We start from the raw sequence: 22527 nt of genomic DNA, 5'->3' as shown, positions 1-22527 counted from the left end.
CTGACCGCGCATGGTGCAGTGCTCGGGGGTGACAAGAACTGTGCTGACCGGCTCTTGTGGAGGACCTGGGGCGTTATCCCTGCCCTACACACACTTTTGGTGACTTAAACCTCACCAACCCAGGACTCTGCTGGGGATCTTCAGGGAAGTCTTCTGCTCTTCCCCTGAGCCTGCTGAGCTGGCACCTACTCAGACGTCTTTGCCTTCAGAGCCTGCCCTGCTCACCTTGTCATCCCTTCTCTTGCCTGGCTTCCCGCACCGCCAGCAGCGGCTGTGGGTAGAAGAATGGCACGAGAACCTTGTAGACATGGAGGGTTAAACGGGAGCAGCGTCAAAGCTGGCTCTGGCGGCCTGAGGAGCGCCCAAGACAGTTTAAATTTCGGGGGGGGTGGGAGGGTTTCAGCCGGCAGCTGAGGAATCCATAGCTTGTGCCAGCGCCACGGAAACCCTTTCCAAAACAAGACTTAAAACTACCCTTAACGACTCTCATTTCAGAGCCTGACTTTGACGCACAGCTCCGCTCTCACCGCCTTTTCCTGACAGGGCATTCATGCTTGTTATGCATTATCACCCTGTGACCCACCGCCCCTGCAGACACCTCCTGCTCCAGCCCCAGCTCCCACCCCACGCCGCTTGCCCTGCTTCAGCCTGGCCTGGGACTCTTCCCGGGGAGGACCCATCCCACCACCAGTGCACTGCAGCAGTGCTGTGCACTGGGGGAGCTGGCAGTAGTCCTTCCCTAGTCCTCAAGGTAAACCAGAAATATCTCCTTTCCAATGAATGCATGTGCTCTGCAAGTCCTCCTCAAGCAGGGGACTGTAAGCACCGCCAGTCTCGACTGGCAGACGGAGACATATGTGCACATACACATCACCAGCAACACCACTCCCTCTTCCACAAATTACAGAAAGGTTTAACAAGATGCACCACTTTGCAGGTTTTACACGGACATGTCACCTGAAGTTTCAAACACCTTTTACAGGTCCTACCTAGTACAGACATGGTTTGCTACAAAAACAAATGCCCAGCTTCAACTTTCAATGTCGCTATTGTCTACCTGTGACTACACCTGCCATAATGTGAAACCTCAGCATTAGGCATGGCTCAGATCACTTTCACAGCTTTGCCCAGTGACATGGAAAACATATTACATGCAGAAGAAAATGTCATTACCATATTTGTGCTTTCATCATTTGGCAGAGATTTTATAACAGGGGAAAAAAGGCAGACTGGAGCCTAGATTGAAAAGACATACCTGGTGCTTTCTCCACAAAGATTACTTTGGAGTCTTGCAGAAAGTTATGGCCAGTCAGTATCATTTTCTTCCCTCCAGTAACAGGAAAGCTGTCAGTACTTTGCTTCTCCACCAGAGGCAGTTCTTGGGCAGATCTCTGAGCTGGAGAATTATAAAGAAGATTAAAAAAAAAAAAAAGCAACCACAAACACACACACACACACACAAAATAAGTAAGTATTGCATTAGTAAGTAACTTAATGCTTACCCTCATAAACTAAGCTGTGTTTGATACAGAAACAAAGAAAGGTCAGACGGTTTGTAGTAAACATGGTTGGTTTTCAAGTGCCTTGATTGTAAAAAATAGGGTTATCACCTTGATTGTAAACAATAGGGTTATCAAACATAGCGGTACAGATTCAAAAGGCTCTCAAATAATAAGGTGGTTTAAAACTCAGCTTGACCTGTACTATATCAAAAAGTATATTTTTATTGAAATTCCTTTATTTACAATAATTTTCTCTTATCTATAACATATATGCTGTGTGTTTACAAGGCACACACGACAAGATGACCATCCAGGTCCAAAATGTGTTTCAGTCATGAAACATTGTATTGCCAATTCTGCAAACTGTCTTGCAGCAGAAGCAGCAGCCACGGGCCTCCCGATCCAGCAAAAGTTCACCATTAAGAGAGCGTATTTCTATCAACGCCTGAGTGCCAAAGTACACGTGGATCCATGCAAACAGAATTGGGTATTCTTGTGGCACATATTTTATCTCCCCCAACTGGGACATGGAGCAAGCACAGCTGTGCTTCAAAGGATGACGTGACATTTTATCCAGATTACATGGTTCCTCCTGGTGTCACGTGCATTAAGAGATGCATGAAGTTTTTGGCATCAGCTTATTCCATATTCTGCACTGGAAATAACACTAGCATTTATTTTTTCTCCTGTTTTCCGCTCCTTTCAGGAGGCACATACCATGCCTTTACTCATTACACAACCCTCAAAACTGTGGTTCACTGATACAAATCCAATCAGGCTTTGCATTTAATAGCTTCCTGAGCTTGGCACCTTTGCACAGACCAGTTCAGGATGTATTTAAATTGTGCCTTATCCTGCTATATAGCAACTGAAAAACTCTCATCAACTTGAACAGGAGAATGATGAAATCATGACTCCTCACATTTTTCGCTTTGCCTGTTAGCCTAGAAATTGCCCTTGAATAAGAAACAAAGGGGAAATTATTCATTTCATACATACCCTGAACAGAAGACAGGGTTTTATGCCAGTCTACCTGCTATACGTAAAGAGGCTCTGCTGTTCTTCATAAAAAACACAGGCTTATCTTAATGTAACTCCCTTCCCACTGCCAATACTCATTTGTTTATTTAAATGAATGACTGTGAGAGAGAAAAGCTACCACTGCTGCCCAATTGCACTGCCCTTTCCTACAACTTCAGCCTCTCTTGCAGACTCGGACTACCAGAGTGGCCATGGTGCTATCCTAGGCAAAAGGATGGAGTACTGTCGCTGGTCTGAAAGTCTGTCACCGATGCCACTGCTTTTGCAAGAGGAACACAGGGATGTTCTTTCCTACAGCCTCTCTATTAACAATCCCCGAAAAAGTACTATGCCTCCAAGAGATTAAATGTTGACACGCTCCAGGACCTGCGAGACAACATTGTACAGGACTCCAGCCTGGCAATGACATAGGGACAAGAGTGAACATGACCCTCCAGCATGCATAGGGCTAGAGATGGTCAAGCTTTCCTCCCCTTCCCTTCTGCTCCCCACTCCCAGAGCTCACTCCCCACACACCCACCAGACATTAAGTTACTCCCTACTCTGTTGGCATCAGAAAGATCCACTTTGTGGAATCCAACAAAGCCTTAAAAACTGTTTCAGTACATCCAGCTGACCAAATCAGCAATGAGAGTTCAACTGAAATTCAATTTCCACCACTTATGCTGAAATGTTAAAGCTACATGAAGCAAATAGATTTTCTTTTGTGTGGGGGAGGCTGATAAGGCTTACAGAGCAAGAATGATATAGGTGTCTTAGGAGGGTGCCCCGGCGCATCTGATAAAAAGCAGTCTGTTCAATCAAAGAGACCCCAGCACAGAAACCTGGTTTCTGGAGGTTTTCTGAAGCCACAGGCAGCTTGTGCCACTGTGTCAACTCTAGTATACTGCTAGCTCTGCATCAAAGGGTTTGGGGTTTTGTTTGCTGGTTTTTGCTTTATGATAGGGAGACAGAGAGTGAATAGGACACGATAGCTGTTTTCCAAAACTCCTATAGCAGTTACCTGTACGATAGAGAGTCACCAAAAAAAAAAAAGAAAAAAAAAAAAAAAGCCTTGTCACTCTCAGGTCCATTATTAGTTTAATTTAAGCGCACTCCACTGTTGTTTTAAGTGTGTTCTTTTCTACAGAAATCAATGCACAAAGCTACACATTTTTTTCTAAGACACAGGTGTTTTGTCTTCAGTATAAACCACGTGCTTTTGGAAAGCAGATTAAGATTCACCAACTAGACATGTAAAGCAACAACGATGTAAAGCACATCAGTGGACAAAGACTGCATGTGCAGTAGCACAATAGCCAGCAAGAGAAGGATCTTTGTTGCTACTTACAGCATTCAATGGGGTTGGAGGCTACTTGCAAGGAGAGGGTCCTGCCATTGGCCTGTGGGATATGAACCCTGAAGACCAGCCGCACGCGCGTGTTCTTCCGACCGATGTCTGTCTCTCCCTTGCGCAGCTCGATGTCAGAGTTTCGGAGCTTTAATATCCCAGCACAGTCAATGCTATCCAAAAGGAAACACAGAGCAACTCAATTCACTTCAAGCAGACTTCAGGAAGACATGAGCATGCAATATCTTCCCTCTCTCCCATACATCCCCTCTTAAAAATCTGAGTCAGATACAATCTGATAACCAGGCTGAACACTGCAGACTTTGCTAAGCCTACTACTTGCATCCACAAGTAGCTAAGTTGGGGCTATCTGTAGTACCAGGTAGTAGCTGCTCTTGAGCACACAAATTTAGGATGTTACTTCAGTTCCCCAAGGAAGAAGATCTAAAAGATCCTTTCTCTCCAAAACATCCTGTAAGAATGGTGCTTACGGATTAACCTAAGCCCAAAGAAATAGCGAGACTAGAAAAGTCAATGGGATGAAATGGTAGTGCACAAGGTGCTACTGACCTAGACTACCTGGTTACTAAAGATTTCACTTGTTACAGCTAATTTGGAGAAAAATCTGACATGATTTTTATTCTAGGGCAAAGTCCTGAAAATGCTTATTAACGAGCACAGCTCTTCCTGCGGTCAGTTCCACTGTCAATGTGTTTGTATTTGAATGAGCTGGAAATACTCCCAAGCTGAGCACTGAGACGAAGTTCTGCATGAAAAAATCTAAACTCAGAGTCTTCCCTCCACGTTAGAGAAAAACATGATTTTGTCAAACAAAACTGTTACTATTTCTGACCTCTTTCTCCGATTTTTAAACTTTGGGTTTCTCCTGGATGAGTTTACAAGGCAGAATTTTTTCAAAGCAAATTTCAACAGAGGAAGTTCCCAGAACAAAAGGTATATAAACATACACACTCAAAAACCCACTGCAAAAATACCTCTGCTTTGGCCACAACTACAAAGCCTACATGGCAATTTCTTCTTCTCGGTACTGGTCTCTGGCATACATTTTATTACACTGGATATGCATAGTTTAATTTTATTTGCATTCAAAGAGTTTAATTCCCCCTCCAGACCTTTGAAGTTCTCTTCTGAAGCAAACTGCAAACAAGAACTATGGCAGCATGGTTTGATCTACATTTTTTCTAAAGTATGGATTTCAAATAACAAAAAGGCCCTTGCTGATACAATCAAAGAAACTAATGAAAGTATTAAAGCTTCTCAACAATGCGTATTAGCAGGTGAAGCCATAAGAATTATCAAGTGTTTGTACCTGTGTCAAAATTCTATGCAAAGTTCCATACGATATGGAAGGAAAACTGTGCTTCTCTGTACTGTCTCTCCTATAGCAACACTTGTAAAATAAATAAAAAGTACTCAACGACAATTAGTTCAGAGCCAATGAAGTTCAGAGGAGAAAAAGCATTTAAATTCAGCTTGTAAATCATGGACATTAAGATCTGAAGACAACAGGAATAGCTAAAAGTGCAAAAGTTTAAATGTGCATATGAGCTTCAGTGTTTCACTGAATCAAGGTCTGAATACACCAAGTATGTGTGAGAAAAGTCCTCGGCTCCAAATTTCAATTCATTGTTAGTGATACAGGAGGTTTTAGGCTACTGATGTGTAAGGCTTGTATATGCCAAAGCATTGTCTATGGTTCTTGAGAAAGCTCTACTACTACCTGGCACGCATGTCACAAAAATATTAATCTTGGTTCCTGAACTGTGTAACTACCTTCGTTATAGGGAGAAAGATGATTGAAATGGTAATAATGTTCCTAGGTGGCCAAAAATGTGATTCAACCTAGACAAATAAAGATCCAAATAAATATTGCGTAGGTACAAATCGGTGACATTTCAATAACCTCAATGGAGTCGTGACAGCTTATGACGACAGCAAATGGGGGCAATAATTTTGCAGGCTTGTCATGACTTTTAACACAATGCACTGACAGTGGTCCTCAGGTCTTGAGTGACAACCCTAAGCCCAGCTGGCAATGCAGCTAAACACATTCTAACTCTTCTATTTACATGAGGCACTCCAGGGCATGCTGTACATGACACTGCAAACCAGCTTCTAATAACCACTAGATGCAGAAAGACTTCAGGTGTCTGATACCATGTTTCACTTCATTAAGGTACAGAAAACTGTATGAATAACAAGGAGTGAAACTGTGATTTTAGTAAGCTCCTTGGGATTTTCCCATGGTATTTGGTTTGGTGGGGTCGGGATTTCTTGCATGCTTTCTGTCTGTCCACCTACTTTTCTATCTACCTATACATACACACAAAGGTGCATGCATCTGCATAGGAATATGAATACACTCACATTTATAGACACACCGAGAGCTGTACACGCACACAAGCACACACAAATTCCTCCCAAGGCAGACACCTCAGATAAGGGTCAGGATCATTTGAATGAGGAGGGAGACACATCAAATAAGGGCTAGGATCATTTGAATGAGGAGGCAGAGAGGATGGAATTAAATAATGTGAAGGGTCTCATGTATGTCACATACACAGATGGATATTTGACCCTTTATACATAATCCTGTAATGAAATTTCCCTGTGTGTAATGGACCTAAGAGACACTTAATTATCACTTAGATAATTCAGAGATCCTAAGGCATCCATGCCTGCTGTTCTGCATAGGACTAAACTTAACCCAGTTTAGTAACTCCAATCTGTAAGCTGTATCACCTTAACTCCTCTTCTTAGTTCTAGAAGCTTTGATTCTAAACAAATGCTGTGAAAAATGCTGATTTTTATTACGTAAGAAATAAGAGTGGTTTTATTAATCTCAAAAACCACCAGGGCACGTGGAAATGTTCTCTAAGAGTTTCCTTTGACACCCAAAGATAAATTTTAATAGGCCCTGTTCCTTGCGCTAGTGCGTATAGGAGCAAGAGGTGTCACATTCAGAAACTAAATGCAGGAGCTGAGGTAGGAGATATTTACAGCTTGGTAACTGAGATACTTATTTTAAATGGCAAATAAGCACATTGGTTGAAACTCTAGAATGAAAGCAATCAGTTGTCATAAATATTTGTGAAGTTCATTTTGTTTTTAAGCTGATTAGAGGCAATTTGTCCTGGCAAAGCAAAGGTGAAAACCTACTATTACTGAGAGAATTTTATTTAAAAAAAAAAAAAAGATAAGAAAAAGAAAACTGTGTACAGGGAAAAAAACCAAACCAAACCAAAACACACCAACACAGAAGTAATCAAGTGAGATGACCAAGAGGAAACTGCTAGGAGTCAGATATGGTGCCTGGGTCTTACATTGCTCTCATGTTGTTTTCTGGAAGAAGTGGAATTTCCAGGACTTTGGTGTTGGAAAGTATTGTTTCGTGGCTGGTGGTGGAAACGGTCTTCCCGGTGATCCGATGAACCTGGTAGAAGGCATGGGGTCGCAGCAGGCGGTCGTCTGCAGTCCCAATGAACAGCTGTAGCGTAAGCGGCTCGCTTTCTAAGTAACCATGTAGCTGGCAAGAGAACAGAAAACGCCCACTGAGCACCATGCACATAAACTGCTAGGAATCAATTAAACTTTTATAAGCAGGAGAGCCTAATTCAAGGAGAGAACTTGTGACAGGTGCTATGTGTTAAGTTCCCCCCTTCCATTTTTCCTGTAACGTAATATTGGTACAATAAAAAGGTGCACTCAGAAAATGTCTCATTATTCTAAAGGACCTGAGGCACCTTAGATGGGGTGAGCTTTTGAGCACTCCTGCTGCGTCCACAGAAAACTTTGCATAAATTCTGCTGTGGCATTCAAAAAAAAAAAAAAACCACAATGAAGTCAGTGTTCTCTCCCAGTACTTAGGGTGGCAAAACTGACAGAGTTTGCAAGTGGAAAGGATGCAGCTCACTCATCCTCGAGCTTCCCAGGCCGTCCTTTGTGCAGCAGCAGGCTGCTGCTCATGATATATCCCCTCATTAACTGATTTTTAAGCTGGTAAATGCCTCCTGGGATAGTGTGGAGACAGATCACATATACACAACTAGTAGCTCACCATGTGTGTCAAATTCTTGTTATAATCGCACAAAAATCTCATTGAAGCTATTGGGCCTGACTTGAACCTCATCCATGTTACAGTGACCGCTCTGATGACAACAAGAGTTATTTCTGCCACGGGCTGGGGATGGAGCAGGAGCAGAGTCTGACCTCATCCCCATCATCTCTTGAAGAAGCTACTCCGGGGTTCATGGTGGTATGAAGGAGACAGCTCCAACCTCCGCTTAACGCTGCCACCTGACACTGGGAAATGAGTCTCAAAAATCTCAAAATGAATCTCAAAAATCACTATCTTGCAGCAGTTAGCTGCAATGCCTTGTCTCACGGGAAGGGAGGATGCAGCAACTAGGATGCAGCAAGAAGAGCATGGGTGAGGTGAGCTGTCCCAGAAGATGCACCACCACAGAGCAAACCTGTTTGCTTCGTTGTAGGCTTAGGTACTTCTGCAAATGGTTCAGGTGGGTTTGGCCATGAGTTATCCACTATCACTGCACCATCACTAAATCTGACAAATCAAAATTAGACTACTGATCATAATCTGGTGAGGTGCAACATTTTCAATTTACGGTGCATGCAAGTTCAAAGCTAAATACAGCTGAAAGCAAGTAGTGAAAACCATATAAAATGTTGCTGATATTTGTGTTTTGCTTGCTTTCACTCTCCTTAAATCTTAAAAAGTAATTTGTAGCTTCATAATAACATAAGATCTACCTCTTCAGGGTATTTTACCATCTGACAGCAGGAATGCAATTAAGAACAGAGATCTTGAGTCACTTTTGCTCCTTGAGCATTGCAAAATTCTGGTGAGTGCAAACACAGGCATAAAGCCTTCCCACTGCTATCAAACATGCTGATGGCAACAGGAATGCACAATGGCAATGGTTCAGGTACCACGGTGACCAATGCATGAGCAAGGAAGGACACTGTGCCTCTCCAATCAGGCATTCTGCAGACTTTTCACCCTACACTTTGGTCAGAAGAGCCAGGAGGAAAACAGGGGGTTGTGGTATGACACTGGAGGTTTCTGTATGAGGACTGTCAAACTAAAAAGATATTGGCAGCCATTTGAAAATCTGCAAAACGATGGAGAGAGAAAAGCAGAGCCAAGCCTGCAGGCTGGCTTCAGCAGGGTGCTGTGGGCTGCACGGCTCAGTTCAGCCCCACATGTGACAGTTGCCTCCTGTGACTCTTGATACCTACATTAGTGGTATGCTGCAAAAAGAGGGCTTTTTGGCTTTAACTGCCACAGGTGGACATGCAGCCTGAGCACTCCCAGCATAACCAGCGGCCATGGGGAAGCCACCGTCCTACTCACGACCACCATGTCCCCCCACCTCGCAGCCCTGGCTGGACATCACCACCACTGGCGTGCATGAGTGGGGCTGGCAGAGTGACCTGGATTTGGCCCGGGCTGATCTCACCCCACTCTGGCATCTCCAGAACCTCAGTGGCAAAGCTGAGGTGATGGAGGAGACACGAAGTACAGCAGGGTATTTTTGATCGAGAGTGGCACGCAAGTTTGCAGGGCGGAAAAGTAAGACAGTGTGACACACCAGCTGATTAAGTTTCTATGCATTACCAACGGTCACTTCTCTAACTCGTCATGGACGGTACTTTTTATGGAGAGTGTAAAATTAAAACAAACACATATTGAATTACAAGGCTGCTTAAAAGTTAAAAATAGACTAGCGAGTAACTCAAACCTCAATTCAGCAAAAGCAAAATCGTACACCGAGGTACCCATATGTTTTACTGAATCCAGGCAAAGGGGTCAAAAAATGTTGGTCTTGCATTGGGTTCTGCTATTTCGGGCTTTATCTTTAAATCTGAACTCAGCTACTGCTGTATCTTGTAACCTACTGCTGAGCCTCAGCTTGTGCTTTTCCCACAGGTTTCCTACAGGAGGCAACTGAACACCCAAAGTCTTCAGCTTTGCCCACCTGCCCTCTCCCGAGAAGTGTTCACATGTTCACATAAGATCTCAGATGAATGTTTTGCATTGTTTTACAAGGTCTGTGATCCTTAAACTAAATTTATATGACCTTTTTTTGATTGGTTTTGTTTGTTTGTTTTAGGGCCTTGTCCTACAGCCATGCTGGGCTTGTCTTTGGATCCATTACCCACAGTTACTTATTCCCTGTCAGCTACTTCTGCACCTGAAGACAATAGTGGCTACTGCACTGAATGAACATGAGTTTTTGAGAGCTGGGAAGGGTCAAAAACATACAGGAAGACTAATGTAATCACTATACTGTTGACTCTGCTGCCCTCAAAACAAGCAAAATCCAGACTCATGTAACTGTATGTTTTATGTCATATGCTGCGGTAAGAGGCATCTGATCTCCAGTATGTATTTCTCTTTGAGTTTTACCCATTGCATGACATTATTTACTTTTACATTATGTCACATAACCGTGTAAGCTAACAGAAGCAATTAAAGAAAACAATGCAAGGAGTAACATTTGAATGGGCACATACTATGGATGACTAATTTTAGATTATGCACCCAGTGCATGATTTCTGTGACAGCAATGTTGAGCTTTGGGAGTTTTTGGCATGATGCGGAGGTCTAAAGAATGGGCAAGACTTTGCTTAGTCTCAGCTGGGTGCAGCGAGAATATTCTGCAGCCCCCTCAAAATATAAGAAAGCGGTATTATGGAGTCGTTCGGCAAGAGGAGAAGGAGAGCAGTGGCAGGAAAGGCAGAGCTGCGGTACTCTAGGCTGTTAGATTTGTCAACAGGTAAAGGGAATATCAAACAAGACAAGTAAAATGGGACAGAGGAAAAGGAGCGGGACTGAGTCTTTTCTTAGTGGGGAAAGATCTCGCACGTTCACATCCATGCATATTTTCCACGCGTGCTCTCGAATACTGTACTCGGTGGTATAACGATTCTGTTTCCTGGCGTGAGACATGGGATGCATGCGTCAGACACCCTATTTTTATCTTTTTCTCTGTGTAGCACTGTCCGAAGCTTTTCTCTTAATAACTCAGTGGCTGAGTATGGGTGACAAAGGCTGCTCTCGGCAATGGCATTCATAATAAAGGATGTGCCTTTCCTACCAAGCATGCTTTGCTTGGCAATATGTAGATCCAAGTGGAAAGAGCTGTACATTCCCCTGCTATGAAAGTGTAAAAGGACGTAGCAGACAACAAGGATCAGGCACACAATGTTCCTGAATGAGTTTTCCTTCCCAAATAAAGGTGAGGATACATCAGTCGCCTGGTTTAATACAAAGGAAAGATGCAGGCAAAACTTAAGAATGCAGATAAGACCTCTGTGGTCAATGTTTTTGGTTTTGAAAGTAGGTCATATTCTTGTGTTCTGACCAACCACTGACTACCCTGCTCTTTTCCTTTTTGAGTAATTTTGTTAAAAATATTTGAACTGGTCTCAAGCGATATTTGCATTTATACTATCTGAAGCTGCTAAGATCAAAATCGGACTTAATTGTGGGCCTGTTTCACATTCCTCTAATTCTATCAAAAGCAATGCAGTCACTGGTAATTAACACCAGAACAGGACCGATCACAGCTAAGCTCTTTGTCACCTTACATCATTTTATGCAAGAGGGAGGGAAAGGCTGCACCAGCTGGGCGACTGCTCCACCGCACCACACTTTCCCTGGGATTCCTACACCTCTTCATCATCGCTTTCACAACGCCCTCTCCTACCGACACGTCTTGATTCTCACCAGTAGATTGCTGCTCATCTCGGCACAGGATGCCAAAGCAAACCCCGGCCTTTCCCTAGGGAGACATGCAGTACACCAGGGCTGAATGTTTTCATGCATCCCAGTGCCATGGTGCTGAACGCCAGGTGTCTTCCTCCGGCAGCCAGCAAAGCAGGAGGGAAACAGCATTATTTCACCCCTCAGAGCCAACATCTGCCTGCAAGGTACTATCCGAGTCTGTCCTACAGCAATGAGAACCTGATGTTTATCACAGACGTGAGCATAGACAGCCTACCTGGATTCCAAGCGTGCGCCTGGTGCATATCTCTGAAATCCAGCAATCAGAATTAAACAGACTTGAAAAATGATGAACAGAAGGAGGTGAGGCGCTTTTAACATGAACATTAGGGGGGAAAAAAAAAAAGCCAAACCTCCTCAAACCTCACTATAGTTACGGAATTTGGAGGAATTTTTGCAAATGCCATATTCAATAACTCAAACGCTATTTCAGCATTGGTGGTTATTCTAGAGTCTGTGAGGAAACTTCTATTATTTAAGCCATTACATTTATTTTAAGAAACGTGGCTGAAATATTCTGTGTGCTCCCTTCCAAGCACTTTATGCTTTTGGCATGCTGAGGCATCTGCTGAAATGCTCAGAAAGCTACCTGTCACAGCAAGGAGCCCTCTGTGCCTGGAGGGGCTCCTGGAAGCCATTGAAAGAATGGTCCTGTTCTGACTGGACAATACAGCCGGGACACCCTCTGCACCCACCCAAACCGTCAGGAAAAAAAAAAGGAGCTACACTACATAATAGTTTTTAAGTGTCCTTATTGAGAGTTCTGGGAAAAGGCTGCAAAAAACCTACAGTGGTGCATTCCTCCAGACTCTGACTCTAAATATGTTAAATGACTGTAGTGGCTGATTTAGGGCTTAGCCTGTTCCAATGCATGCAGGGTAGAGCTCCAACTAATAACAAAGTGGGGCACAACCAGGAACCTAGTATTCACACTCTAACCTAGTCAGCAGCTTGTGCCTGAGACTCTCCAGGCTACTAGGGGCTGCATCCTTAATGATAACCATGTGCCAAAAAAATCCATAGGTAACGTCCATATCAGCAATGTGTCTACAAATGCCTGTGCCTGTTCTTTTTACCTTTGGTACATAATAAAGACAACAATTAAATACACCCATTTATGCCTCTAAAAGTAGTAAGAACAATATCTACATTTTCTTATCCGACCATGTAACTGATGGCCACCCTGCTTGCAGCAGGTACTGCAGTGCTTATGCTCAGCAATGCTGACATGCCTGGCTGTCCCGCTTGCATTTCTAGAACTGTTCAAGGAATACCCTGAGTCAGTCTGGAGAGAATCATTACTGAGACTAAACACCTAGTCTGGGTAAAGTGGGCTTCCTTCCCTTTTTTTCCCATCAGTGTTTTGGAATATAATTCCAATGCTTTCAAAAAGGTCAAACAGGATAAAATCTATAAAATAGTGAAATTTTTTAAAGTAATTGCTGCTTGTCTGTTTAAGCCAGAGCTTCCAGAGCTACACACCAAAGAGCTTCATTGCTAACTTTCTCAAGTAGGTCTTTTTTTTGTTACAGTAACTGCACATGATGAATGATAAAATGAAACAAATTGTTGTGGTTTTAAAATGTATCTAATTTACACCTTCAAAATAATAAGGTCAGTGAGTGCTCAGTGTCCCAATTTTTAAAAACTAAATTGAAGATTAAACTGTTAAAACTACAAAGAAAGTGCAGAAACATTTCAAATATTGATTTTAGCTGTGAGCACCAAGCATGCATAAAAACAGGGTCATCAATCTGATTTTTAAGAAGAATTTACTTTTAGCTACCATGTAGAAGCACTAGAAGATGTGAGCCATTTCATCATAGGTTTAAATGGGAAGAGGGAGAAGTTGGTCTTGTCGGCAATGACTGTCATGTGAAGCCAAGACACTGAGGGTGGGGTCAGGAGACTCAGGCAGCTATTCTCATGTGCACTGCAGGGATTCTGCCCGACCTTTGCCTGGGCAGCCACTGAACTGCTCTGCCTCCACACCCCGGGCTGAAAACATCCAGGGACCTGCTGCTGAAGGCTCAGGGAGCTAGCAACCTCCAGTTCAGGGGAAAAAAAAGAAAAAAAAAAGACACAAAAAGACTGCCCTCGTCATTGCAAAATTCCCTCCACCTATTCCTCCCTGGTTTGGCTCCAAATTCCCTTCCTGGGCGGGGCGGGGCTTGAAGAAAATACACACCTCAGGTGCCCCAAGGCAGAGACTGTAGAGGCTCTTTGCTCAGTCTCCCATCCCAAACCACAGGGCTTAACACCAAGTGCCATGGGAGAAGGCTTATTGACTATTCAATCCTGTTCACAGAATCATAGGACAGTATGGGTTGGAAGGGACCTTCAAAGGTCATCTAGTCCAACCTCCCTGCTATGAGCAGGGACATCTTCAACTGGATCAGGTTGCTCAGAGCCCTGTCCAGCCTGGCCTTAAATGTTGCCAGGGATGTGGCAGCTAACACCTCTGTGGGCAACCTGCGCCAGTATTTCACCACCCTCATTGTAAAACGTTTCTTCCTCATGTCTGGCCTGAATCGCCCCTCCTTTAGTTTAAAACCATTATTCCGTGTCCTATTGCAACAGGTCCAGCTAAAAAGTCTGTCCGCATCTTTCTTATGGGCCCCTTTGAAGCACTGAAAGGCCACAAGAAGGTCTCTCCACAGCCTCCTCTTCTCCAGGCTGAACAAAGCAGGATTCAAACCACCCCAGACTTCTCCATTCAAGAGGGAAGGCAGGCAGCCCTGCTGCAGACCAGGGGTGCACTGCGCACCCCCGGGCAGTGGCAGGGAACCAGCAGGCAGCTGAACTCTGTGCTCCAGAGCGGGCTCCAGGCAAGCGCCAGCAGCCCCCAGCTGAGAAGAGCAGGACCCCGTGGTTCAAGAAGCAGCCCTGGCACTGCCAATTCGGCCAGACAAGCAGCATCCCTGGGGCGCCAACAAACCACTGGGGCACCCGCCTCGCTGCAAGGTCTCGCAGCATCCCTGTCTCTTTCCAGCTGTTTCTCTCCAGCTTCAGCATCACGCTCTGTAGAATACTTAGGACTGAGAGAGGCTCATCATCCTGAACAGGTACCTCTTCCCTCTGCTGGCAACCAGGGACGTAATAGGGGGTGCCGGTTTTCAGATGAGGTAGGTGCAAAGCTCAGCTCCAGACAACTTGTCAGTGTGGACACAAAATGGAGGTGCTAAGCTTGGGCCACTTGGATGCTTCTGTACACTCTATTTTTTGGTGAGAGCACAAGCCAAAAAAAGGAGAAGTGTCTTATCCAAAACAGCAGAGCAGACAGACTTAAGAATTAAAAAAAAAAAAAAGACCTCCCTAGGAGCTGAGGTGACCCTCCAGCTGTGACAGCTTCTGCTGAATTTTATCTGACACAGTTAACCAAAAAAAGTGTATAATTTATGCCCTGTGTGACTTAACATATATGCTACTACTCCTTAGTTCCTTCACTTACTTCAAATAAATATGTAACAGGAATTCCTACAGGTTTTGTGCTGGTTTCAAGATTTACTTTTCCTTTCTAAAACTGATTTATCTTGGATTCACTCAAACTCTGTTTTAAGATCCAAATGTAGTGAGAGCAGGTCCACGAATAAAAATAAGATGGCTTGCTCCTGCAAAGGGCTAAGCCTGGGCAGAGGGTGAGAGCTGGATGGGAGAAGGAGTGAATGGAAAACAGCAGGAGTGTGTTTTATGTGGCACTTTCTAGTGCTGCCACTTGGACTTTAATTCAACAGTGCAGCAAAAGAGCAGCTGTTCACATCATGATGAATAAAGACCTATATAAAACTTCCAGCTGCAAATACGCTGTGAGGAATTAATAATCTTAATGTAATAGAGATGCTGTACTCTCAGTCACTGGCTCACAAGTCATTTCAGTCTCTACCCCAGGAAAAACAGCCTTCGTGGCTGCTGGCTCTCAGCACAGCCATGAAACCTCTGTCTCTAAACAGCCGCAAAACGCTGCCCTCTGTTTCTAAGAAGGATTTTCCTCCTGAAAAATACACATACCTAGAAATCAACCCAAGTCGCACTCCTCCTAAAACTGTTAGACTCACAAGAGGGATGCCCATCAGAAGAGGAGTTACAGGCACAATGAATTTGTAGGTCCTGAGCATCTCATGCACTGGGACACCGGGAAATCATTACTTTTCTTGTGCCATGTTCTACCATGAGACTGAAGAGACATCCTTTTCCTAATCCTTGTTGCCTCATCTCACTCCCCAGCCCCACTTTCAGGCGACTGGAGGCAGCCAGCCCTCTCAGCACCACAGCTCATCTCCAAGAGCACAGCCACGGGAGCTTCCAAAACCTCCTTGTAGGACAGGGCTGGGGAGAGTTGCTCCCCTGTGGAGAGATGGAGGTGGCCCCCACGCCAGGCAGCCCACTTAGATGAAGAATTTTTCCTCTTTTTGAACATCCCCACGCTTCCCCAAGGGAGGTTGCTGCTGGCCCTCATGTGGGGGGGACAAACCTGCATAGCTTGTCCTGCAGTTCGGCCAAAACGTGTGACCTTTTCAAGCTCTCCACCCTAGCAGCCTGCTTGTGTTTGCATTTGGACAGGATCCTTAGCAGTATGAAGCTGAAGTGCAGGAGGCTTTCAAATTGCAATTGAGTAAATGCACGCTGACAACAGAGAGCGGGGCTGTGGAAACCACAAATTAAAAATCTGGGTCTGAGGGGAAGTCCAATAAAACAGCTCCCTCCCTGAAACTACTCAGCCCCTCAATCTACTCAGCTTCCACTCAAACATTTGCTCCCAGCATCCATAACAGATTTCAGTTTGGACAGTCATACTCATGATCACGTAAGAGTTAAAAAAAAAAAAGAAGTAGTTCATAGAAACAATCACAAGAGCACTGCAACAGGAATTCATTACATATTCTTAGGCAGATACCCCAGGCAAGCTTATACCTGTGAACCTGCTTTTCGTCATGCCGCCGACACATTGCTCGCATCTAGCAAGTTCCCATCTGTGGGTGAGCAGAGGCTGGCCTGGGATCCTCGGGCGTGTGTCAGGTGCCGTCAGCACAAGCAAGACAGGAATGATGCCCTCACCAATGCCCATCCCAGCCATGGCACAGAGCCACCACCAATATCCACCAGCGAATTCTCCAAAACCGAGACACCCCACATACTTCAAATGCCATATTATCACTCAGTGGCTCCCTAGCTGTCATGGTGCTGCAGTAACTGCATTACTTTGAGTTCCCACCCCTGCAAATTTGAGGGCAATGCGGTGCCCAGCTGCCCCCAGGAGTTATCTGCTTAAGGGTCAATGCTTTTGATGTGATTTTCCTACTCATCAAGATGAACACTGGCTCACACAGGACAGGGGCAACACAGTTCCAGGTGAAACATCTCTGGGGTTCATAGACACCAGTGAGACAGTATTAGACCGGAAGAGGTTGCTTCCCCCCTAAATTTTAACTCCTATCCCAATGACTTTTATTTAAACTGCTACTGAAGACAGAAAGCTGGGACTATGTTTAAAGGCTTTATCTCTGTAAATATTTGGAGAGCTAAAAATACTGAGCGATATTCATAACATGAATATTGGACTTACTGTTCTGTTGCCATTAAAACTACTATAAATACGCTTCCAATTCTTAATTTCTCTGATTTTCCAAGAACTCCTTTAAAAAGACAAAAAGCTATTATGTAAGACATCTTGCTGTTTAATTAGCCATCAGAGTCAAAGGCCGCAGCACAGAGCATGAACTCAATGTTTGAGGTAGACAAAGCACGTAGTGCACTAGCATGCTATACAGCTGTATGTCCCACATGGGACTTTTATAATCAGACAGTCCATGAGTCAAGCCCTGACTGCTTTCTGTGCTTGGGGAAAGGAGGGAGTGTGAAGGGAGGCTATCTGAAGGTCTGCAATAAACCTCCTCGCTTCTTCTGCAAGTCACAGGAATATCAATGGCTTCCAAATTTCACAGTACCTCTGTCTGTTTTTTTATATAGAAATAACTAAAAGAAGGAAAGCACTTCAAGGCCTTTTATAAAGACGCAGAGCAAGGATGGCTTTGTAGCTGAAGGAGCGAACTGGGCAGAAGGTGATCGAGTATCTCCAGTTCCGCCAGATAGGTTTTGCTTCATCACAGATACAGGACTTGATTACAGCAGAGAAAATTTCATAACAAGTTTTTACTTATTTCCAGCCTGCTCTACGTTTAATCAATTTGTGCTTCAGCAGTCTTATAAAATAAGAAACAGCAACCGTGCCATGTGGCCGAGTAACCCTTTCTTCACTACACAAAACACAGCACTTCTCAGCCCTCTGGTTCCAATCCTTGCACTATTTACACCTGCATTCCTTGAGGAATAAAGGAGATTAAGCTCTTGTTCTTCAGAGTCAGAAAAGTGCTGTCTGCATGCATATGTTCCTCAAGACAGGTTCTGCTTCCATTGTTTCAACCCCTAAAAAGTGTTGTCATCACATGCACAAGATTCATAAACATCTGATTTGTGACTCCTGTCTCAGAGCAGAAAAGGGCAGTGTGTTTTGCCAGTTCACTACACACTTCTGGTCCTACTCTCCTTCCACAAGCCACCTTTCATCCACCTGGTCCTACAGCTCCAATTACGCTGCAGTTTTATCTCAGAACGTGCCTTCCACAAAAAGTATCTTAATGCAGCAATAAAAATAGGTCAGGTATAACTTATAGCTCAACTTCAAGGTTTTGACCTCCAAGACAGTTTGATTAAACTGTGAAAAATTCAGAGAGATTGGGTTTCACACTTCAGTTGTTTGAGAGCAAAAGTGATGCCATTGGTTGATGTCACCTGTTTTACAAAAAAAAAAAAAAAGAATCCTGTGACATTTATACCTTTAATAGAAAGCTGTAGTCTTCTGGCTTTTCAGTTCTGAAAGAAATAGAATTTAAAAATTGATGCAACAGACCAGACTCTCTGACCAACAAGCATAACACGAGCAGTTCTGCCCAACAGGCTACAAGCACTACAATGAACTGAAAGGCCTGTGACCTCCAACAGCAAGTGAAAAAAAAAAAGCACACAAGACTCTTAGATAAACTTTCTCAACATATAGGGACTATTTTCAATCTATCATTCTAAATACTGTCACATTGAGTAACATTATTTAGCAACAGCTGTTGCATTAGAATTTCATCCAAATCCTGAAGAGCTAATACCACAACCCCGTTTAAAGCTAGTAAGACAGCCAAATAAAATGCTGCAAATATTAATGGCAGAACTTGCCAATAAAAGCTTTACAGAGTAGTTTATCTGCTGCTACAAATGGATGACACCTTGCTGCAGCTGGTGTAGCAGGATGTCAGTGGACCACTGGGGTTTGAGGAGGACGCTGAGGGTATCACTTTCTCCTTTGAAGGGAGGTATGATGAGTATTGGTGACCAGGATCTGTGTTTTCACACCCAAATCAAGACAGCCTCTGTATCAACCTGTTGACTTCAAATGTGAGGCTCTGGCATGGGTCAAGTCACAAGCCAGAGACAGGAATGCCAAAGTCTCAAAAGGCACTGCTCTTCCCCATCATACTCAAGCCTTATGTGGGTATCTAAACCAAGAAGTAAACCTTCGTCCTGGCAAACTGGTAAGATCTTAAAGCCCACTGGGCCCAGTTACACATAATTACACACAACATATCAAGTCAAAAAGAAACAAGGTGATTCACAGCACCTAACTTCAACACCTACAGACTGGACAACAACTGGGTTTAGTCTCTTTGGCTGCCTTCACAACCAGCAAAATGAGACACGCACTCTGAAGGTGTGACTTACCTGAGCTGCTTCAGATGTTCACACCAGCGTAAAATTAACAGCTTCCTAAACTCTATACCAACAAGCCTTACCCTGGTTATAGAGGGAAACTAAGGCAATTAGCTCAGTTGCAGACATCTACTGTTAGCTGTATAAACCCAAACCACAGATTTACACCTGTAACCAGACCAGGCCACGGTTCAATGCAGGAGTGTCCCACAAACCTAGGGCAGTGCTGCGAGAAAGGCGCACTGCCCTTAGCCCAAAGAGAGGCGGAGCAGAGCCGCTGTGAGAGACCCCCGCAGTGGCAGAGCCCCCTGCAAACACAACACTTGGCACCTCACCATCATGCATTTCAGTCAGTCACCCACAGCTTGTCACAGCAGGAGTACGAGACCATCAACTTGGACGGGGGTACTTTGCAGTCCTTTTCTCTCCCAGAGGGAAAGGTCAAAGTCAACTCCATCACAGCTTTGCTTCAGTGCTTACGCTTCTCCACCCGGATTTTGGGGGCTGCAGTACCCTGGGCATAGAGTCAGCCACAACACAGGGCGGGCAGCGGGTGGTCACAGATGGGCAATGGACACCTAACCAGCTCCACCCCAGCCTCCCTCCCAGTGCCCGAGACGGGATCAATAACCCTTCGCTCCCTCCAAAGAGAGCTGTGGCCAGGAGCAACTCTGTGCAAAGACTGCAGCAACCCCTCCGCCCCCCACCCCGCTCCCAGCAGCGCTCCCGACCTCAGCTCTGGAGCACATGGCAAGTTTGGGAGTGGCATCAGGTACTTTTTGAGTGGCCTTGCTGTTACTGTTGTTTCAAAATTGGAACACATGTTAAAATCATAATAAAAAGGCAGTACTCCTGCTAATGTTCATTTTTATTCTAAATTCAAACTTACTTATATTACATACCTTTCTAATATAAAAAGGGAAAAGAGCTTTCACTAGTAACAAGAAAGTCAAGAAGCTAGAGGCCAAATTTGATCATGTTTTTCTTTATTTATGTTATTTTACTCAAGACTGGAAGAACAGAAGAATGCTTTCTCTCATTAGACAATTTTCCTAAAAACATAGGATATTACAGCTAGACTTCTAGGTTAACGCTGCCCTGTGATTAGACCAACCACTCATGCAAAATCTACTCAGGCTGAGAGTTTCAGGGGCTTCATTTATGCTAGCAAAACTGCAGAGCTACAGCCCAGTGCCAGCATCGCCCCTGCACTGTCTTGCTCTTTGCAAAAACTCTCCGACCTGCCTCCATTTCAAGTAGGGCTCTTGCAACCAGCAGTGGGGCTATGTCAGTTCACATATTTTAAGGTTTTCCTCACAACCAGGAGGGAATAGAAAATGAGGCTTTGATGTGTTCAGGACATGTGCTTGAGATTACTTATGTACCTAGATGGTAACACATGTGCCTACAAGTTGTGGTATAAATTTGTTTGTCCCTGACAGCTCATGTTTGCATCTATGGGTGGGGTTTGTGTAAAATTCTATTACTGTACGCCATTCTGTAGTCAATAATACTCTATAACCTATATTCAGCGACAATATTTAAGTCTATATTGAGGAATATTACATTATTGCAGAATAAGAGCTAAGACACATAACGTCCACATAACGAAAACAATATCATTGGAAGAGAAGCAGACGAAAATTAATTTGAAAGCCATTTGGAAAATCATCGCAGGATTATTAAAGATTATTGATGAATAAATGCCATCTATATTTTTTTCTTAAAAAAAGCCACACATTCCAAGCCATTTTATGAATTCCTGTATATACGGGGAGAGATTTAATATTTTATCTGGCTTTTTTTTATTCTGAGATGACAGGTACTATCTAAATACTTTTAAACACATAAACACGGCTGCTCCATGGTATATTGTGTTTCAACCAGACGAAATACTCTCCGTAGCACAGAAGGTGTTACAAGAACTCAATACAGAATTCTGCAAAGAGCTGCAGGATTTTGGGGGTGTTTGCCTTTTTTTCAACCAGCGTTATCTTCTGTGGACTTCTCCAAGGTAAAAAATCAAACCCACCCGTACCAGTTACACTTCCTCAGCACTTCACAACTTTTAGACTGCTATTCCTCTTCAAGTCAATGACATTTTACAGCTAAAGCTAACCCCGCATGCATTGCCAATTTTCTCTGGTGTTTTTCTCCTAGAAACGCAGGCACTTTGTACATATATAGCAGTGAGACTGTATTAAAAGCCACAGCAGGTGGAAAATAATACAGCCCAGTGAAGTTTTTGGTTTTGACTCTCCTCACAATCAACGCTATGCACCAAGCACTATGAGGCACAGTAAATAAAGACATTTCACACAGACAAGCATGAAAATCTTCCAAAACAAAGAAAATTAAATTATCTTTCAACTAAAGAACGCGCTGCAGTGCAAGACTAAATGAGCGATTCTAATTAAAACCATGCTGAGAATCTCCTACTTTCCACCACGAAAAAAATCAGCTAGTGTTTGTGCATGTACAGCCACCCTCTAAAACCAGTCAAGCAGCTTCCCAGCCAAACAACGCAAGACGCAGCATCTCAGAACTACAAAACACATTGAAATAATTTCCATAGCAATCATAACAACAACACGCCAGGGAGGCGGGGGAAGGCAGTGGGAGCTGGGCCCCCCGCCGGCCCCGGTGCTGCCCGCTGTGCCAGGCCCATTGCCGGCAGCAGCCATGCAGCGCCCATCGCCTCGTCCCACAGCCACATCCAGCACCCCACAGGTGCATGCTGCCCCGCTCACCAGCACTCGCTTTGGCAACAGTCGGTCCCATCCAAAGTAGTCTCTCGCATCCCTCCTCCGCCCTGCACCCACAAGCAAAGTGTTAGGTCCCCGCGCACACAGGCAAGAGAGCCACGGCGTGGGTAGGCCTGGCCCTAGGCGAGCACAGGCAACGCTGTGCAAGCCTTGCTTGAGTGTCTTAATCCTGACATGCCGCGACCATCTCGGGCTCAGGTCGCTCGCCTTGCGGTGCCACATCAGGCAGCGGCCTCAGGTGAAGACATCAAGAGAGGGATGAGAACTTGGGACTAACCCTTTGTGCCCGAGCTGCACCTCAGC

General features: G+C 44.3%; 1 protein-coding gene across 5 annotated transcripts in view; it reads right to left on the bottom strand.

Moving 5' to 3' along the window:
• Positions 1 to 22527, bottom strand: part of NFATC1 (nuclear factor of activated T cells 1) — a 115987-nt gene that overhangs the window by 63172 nt on the left and 30288 nt on the right. For all 5 annotated transcript variants that reach the window (XM_065628664.1, XM_065628666.1, XM_065628668.1 and 2 more), the window contains exons 4-6: positions 7218 to 7420; positions 3874 to 4046; positions 1256 to 1396 (exon numbers count right to left, since the gene is read on the bottom strand). In XM_065628664.1, the coding sequence (XP_065484736.1) occupies positions 1256 to 1396; positions 3874 to 4046; positions 7218 to 7420 (517 nt within the window). The remainder of the gene's footprint in view (positions 1 to 1255; positions 1397 to 3873; positions 4047 to 7217; positions 7421 to 22527) is intronic.

This window comes from Caloenas nicobarica, chromosome 2 (genome assembly GCF_036013445.1).
Source record: "Caloenas nicobarica isolate bCalNic1 chromosome 2, bCalNic1.hap1, whole genome shotgun sequence".
Lineage (NCBI taxonomy): Eukaryota > Metazoa > Chordata > Aves > Columbiformes > Columbidae > Caloenas > Caloenas nicobarica.
Note: the sequence above shows the minus strand (reverse complement) of the source record. Positions and strands in the feature narration are given on the sequence as shown.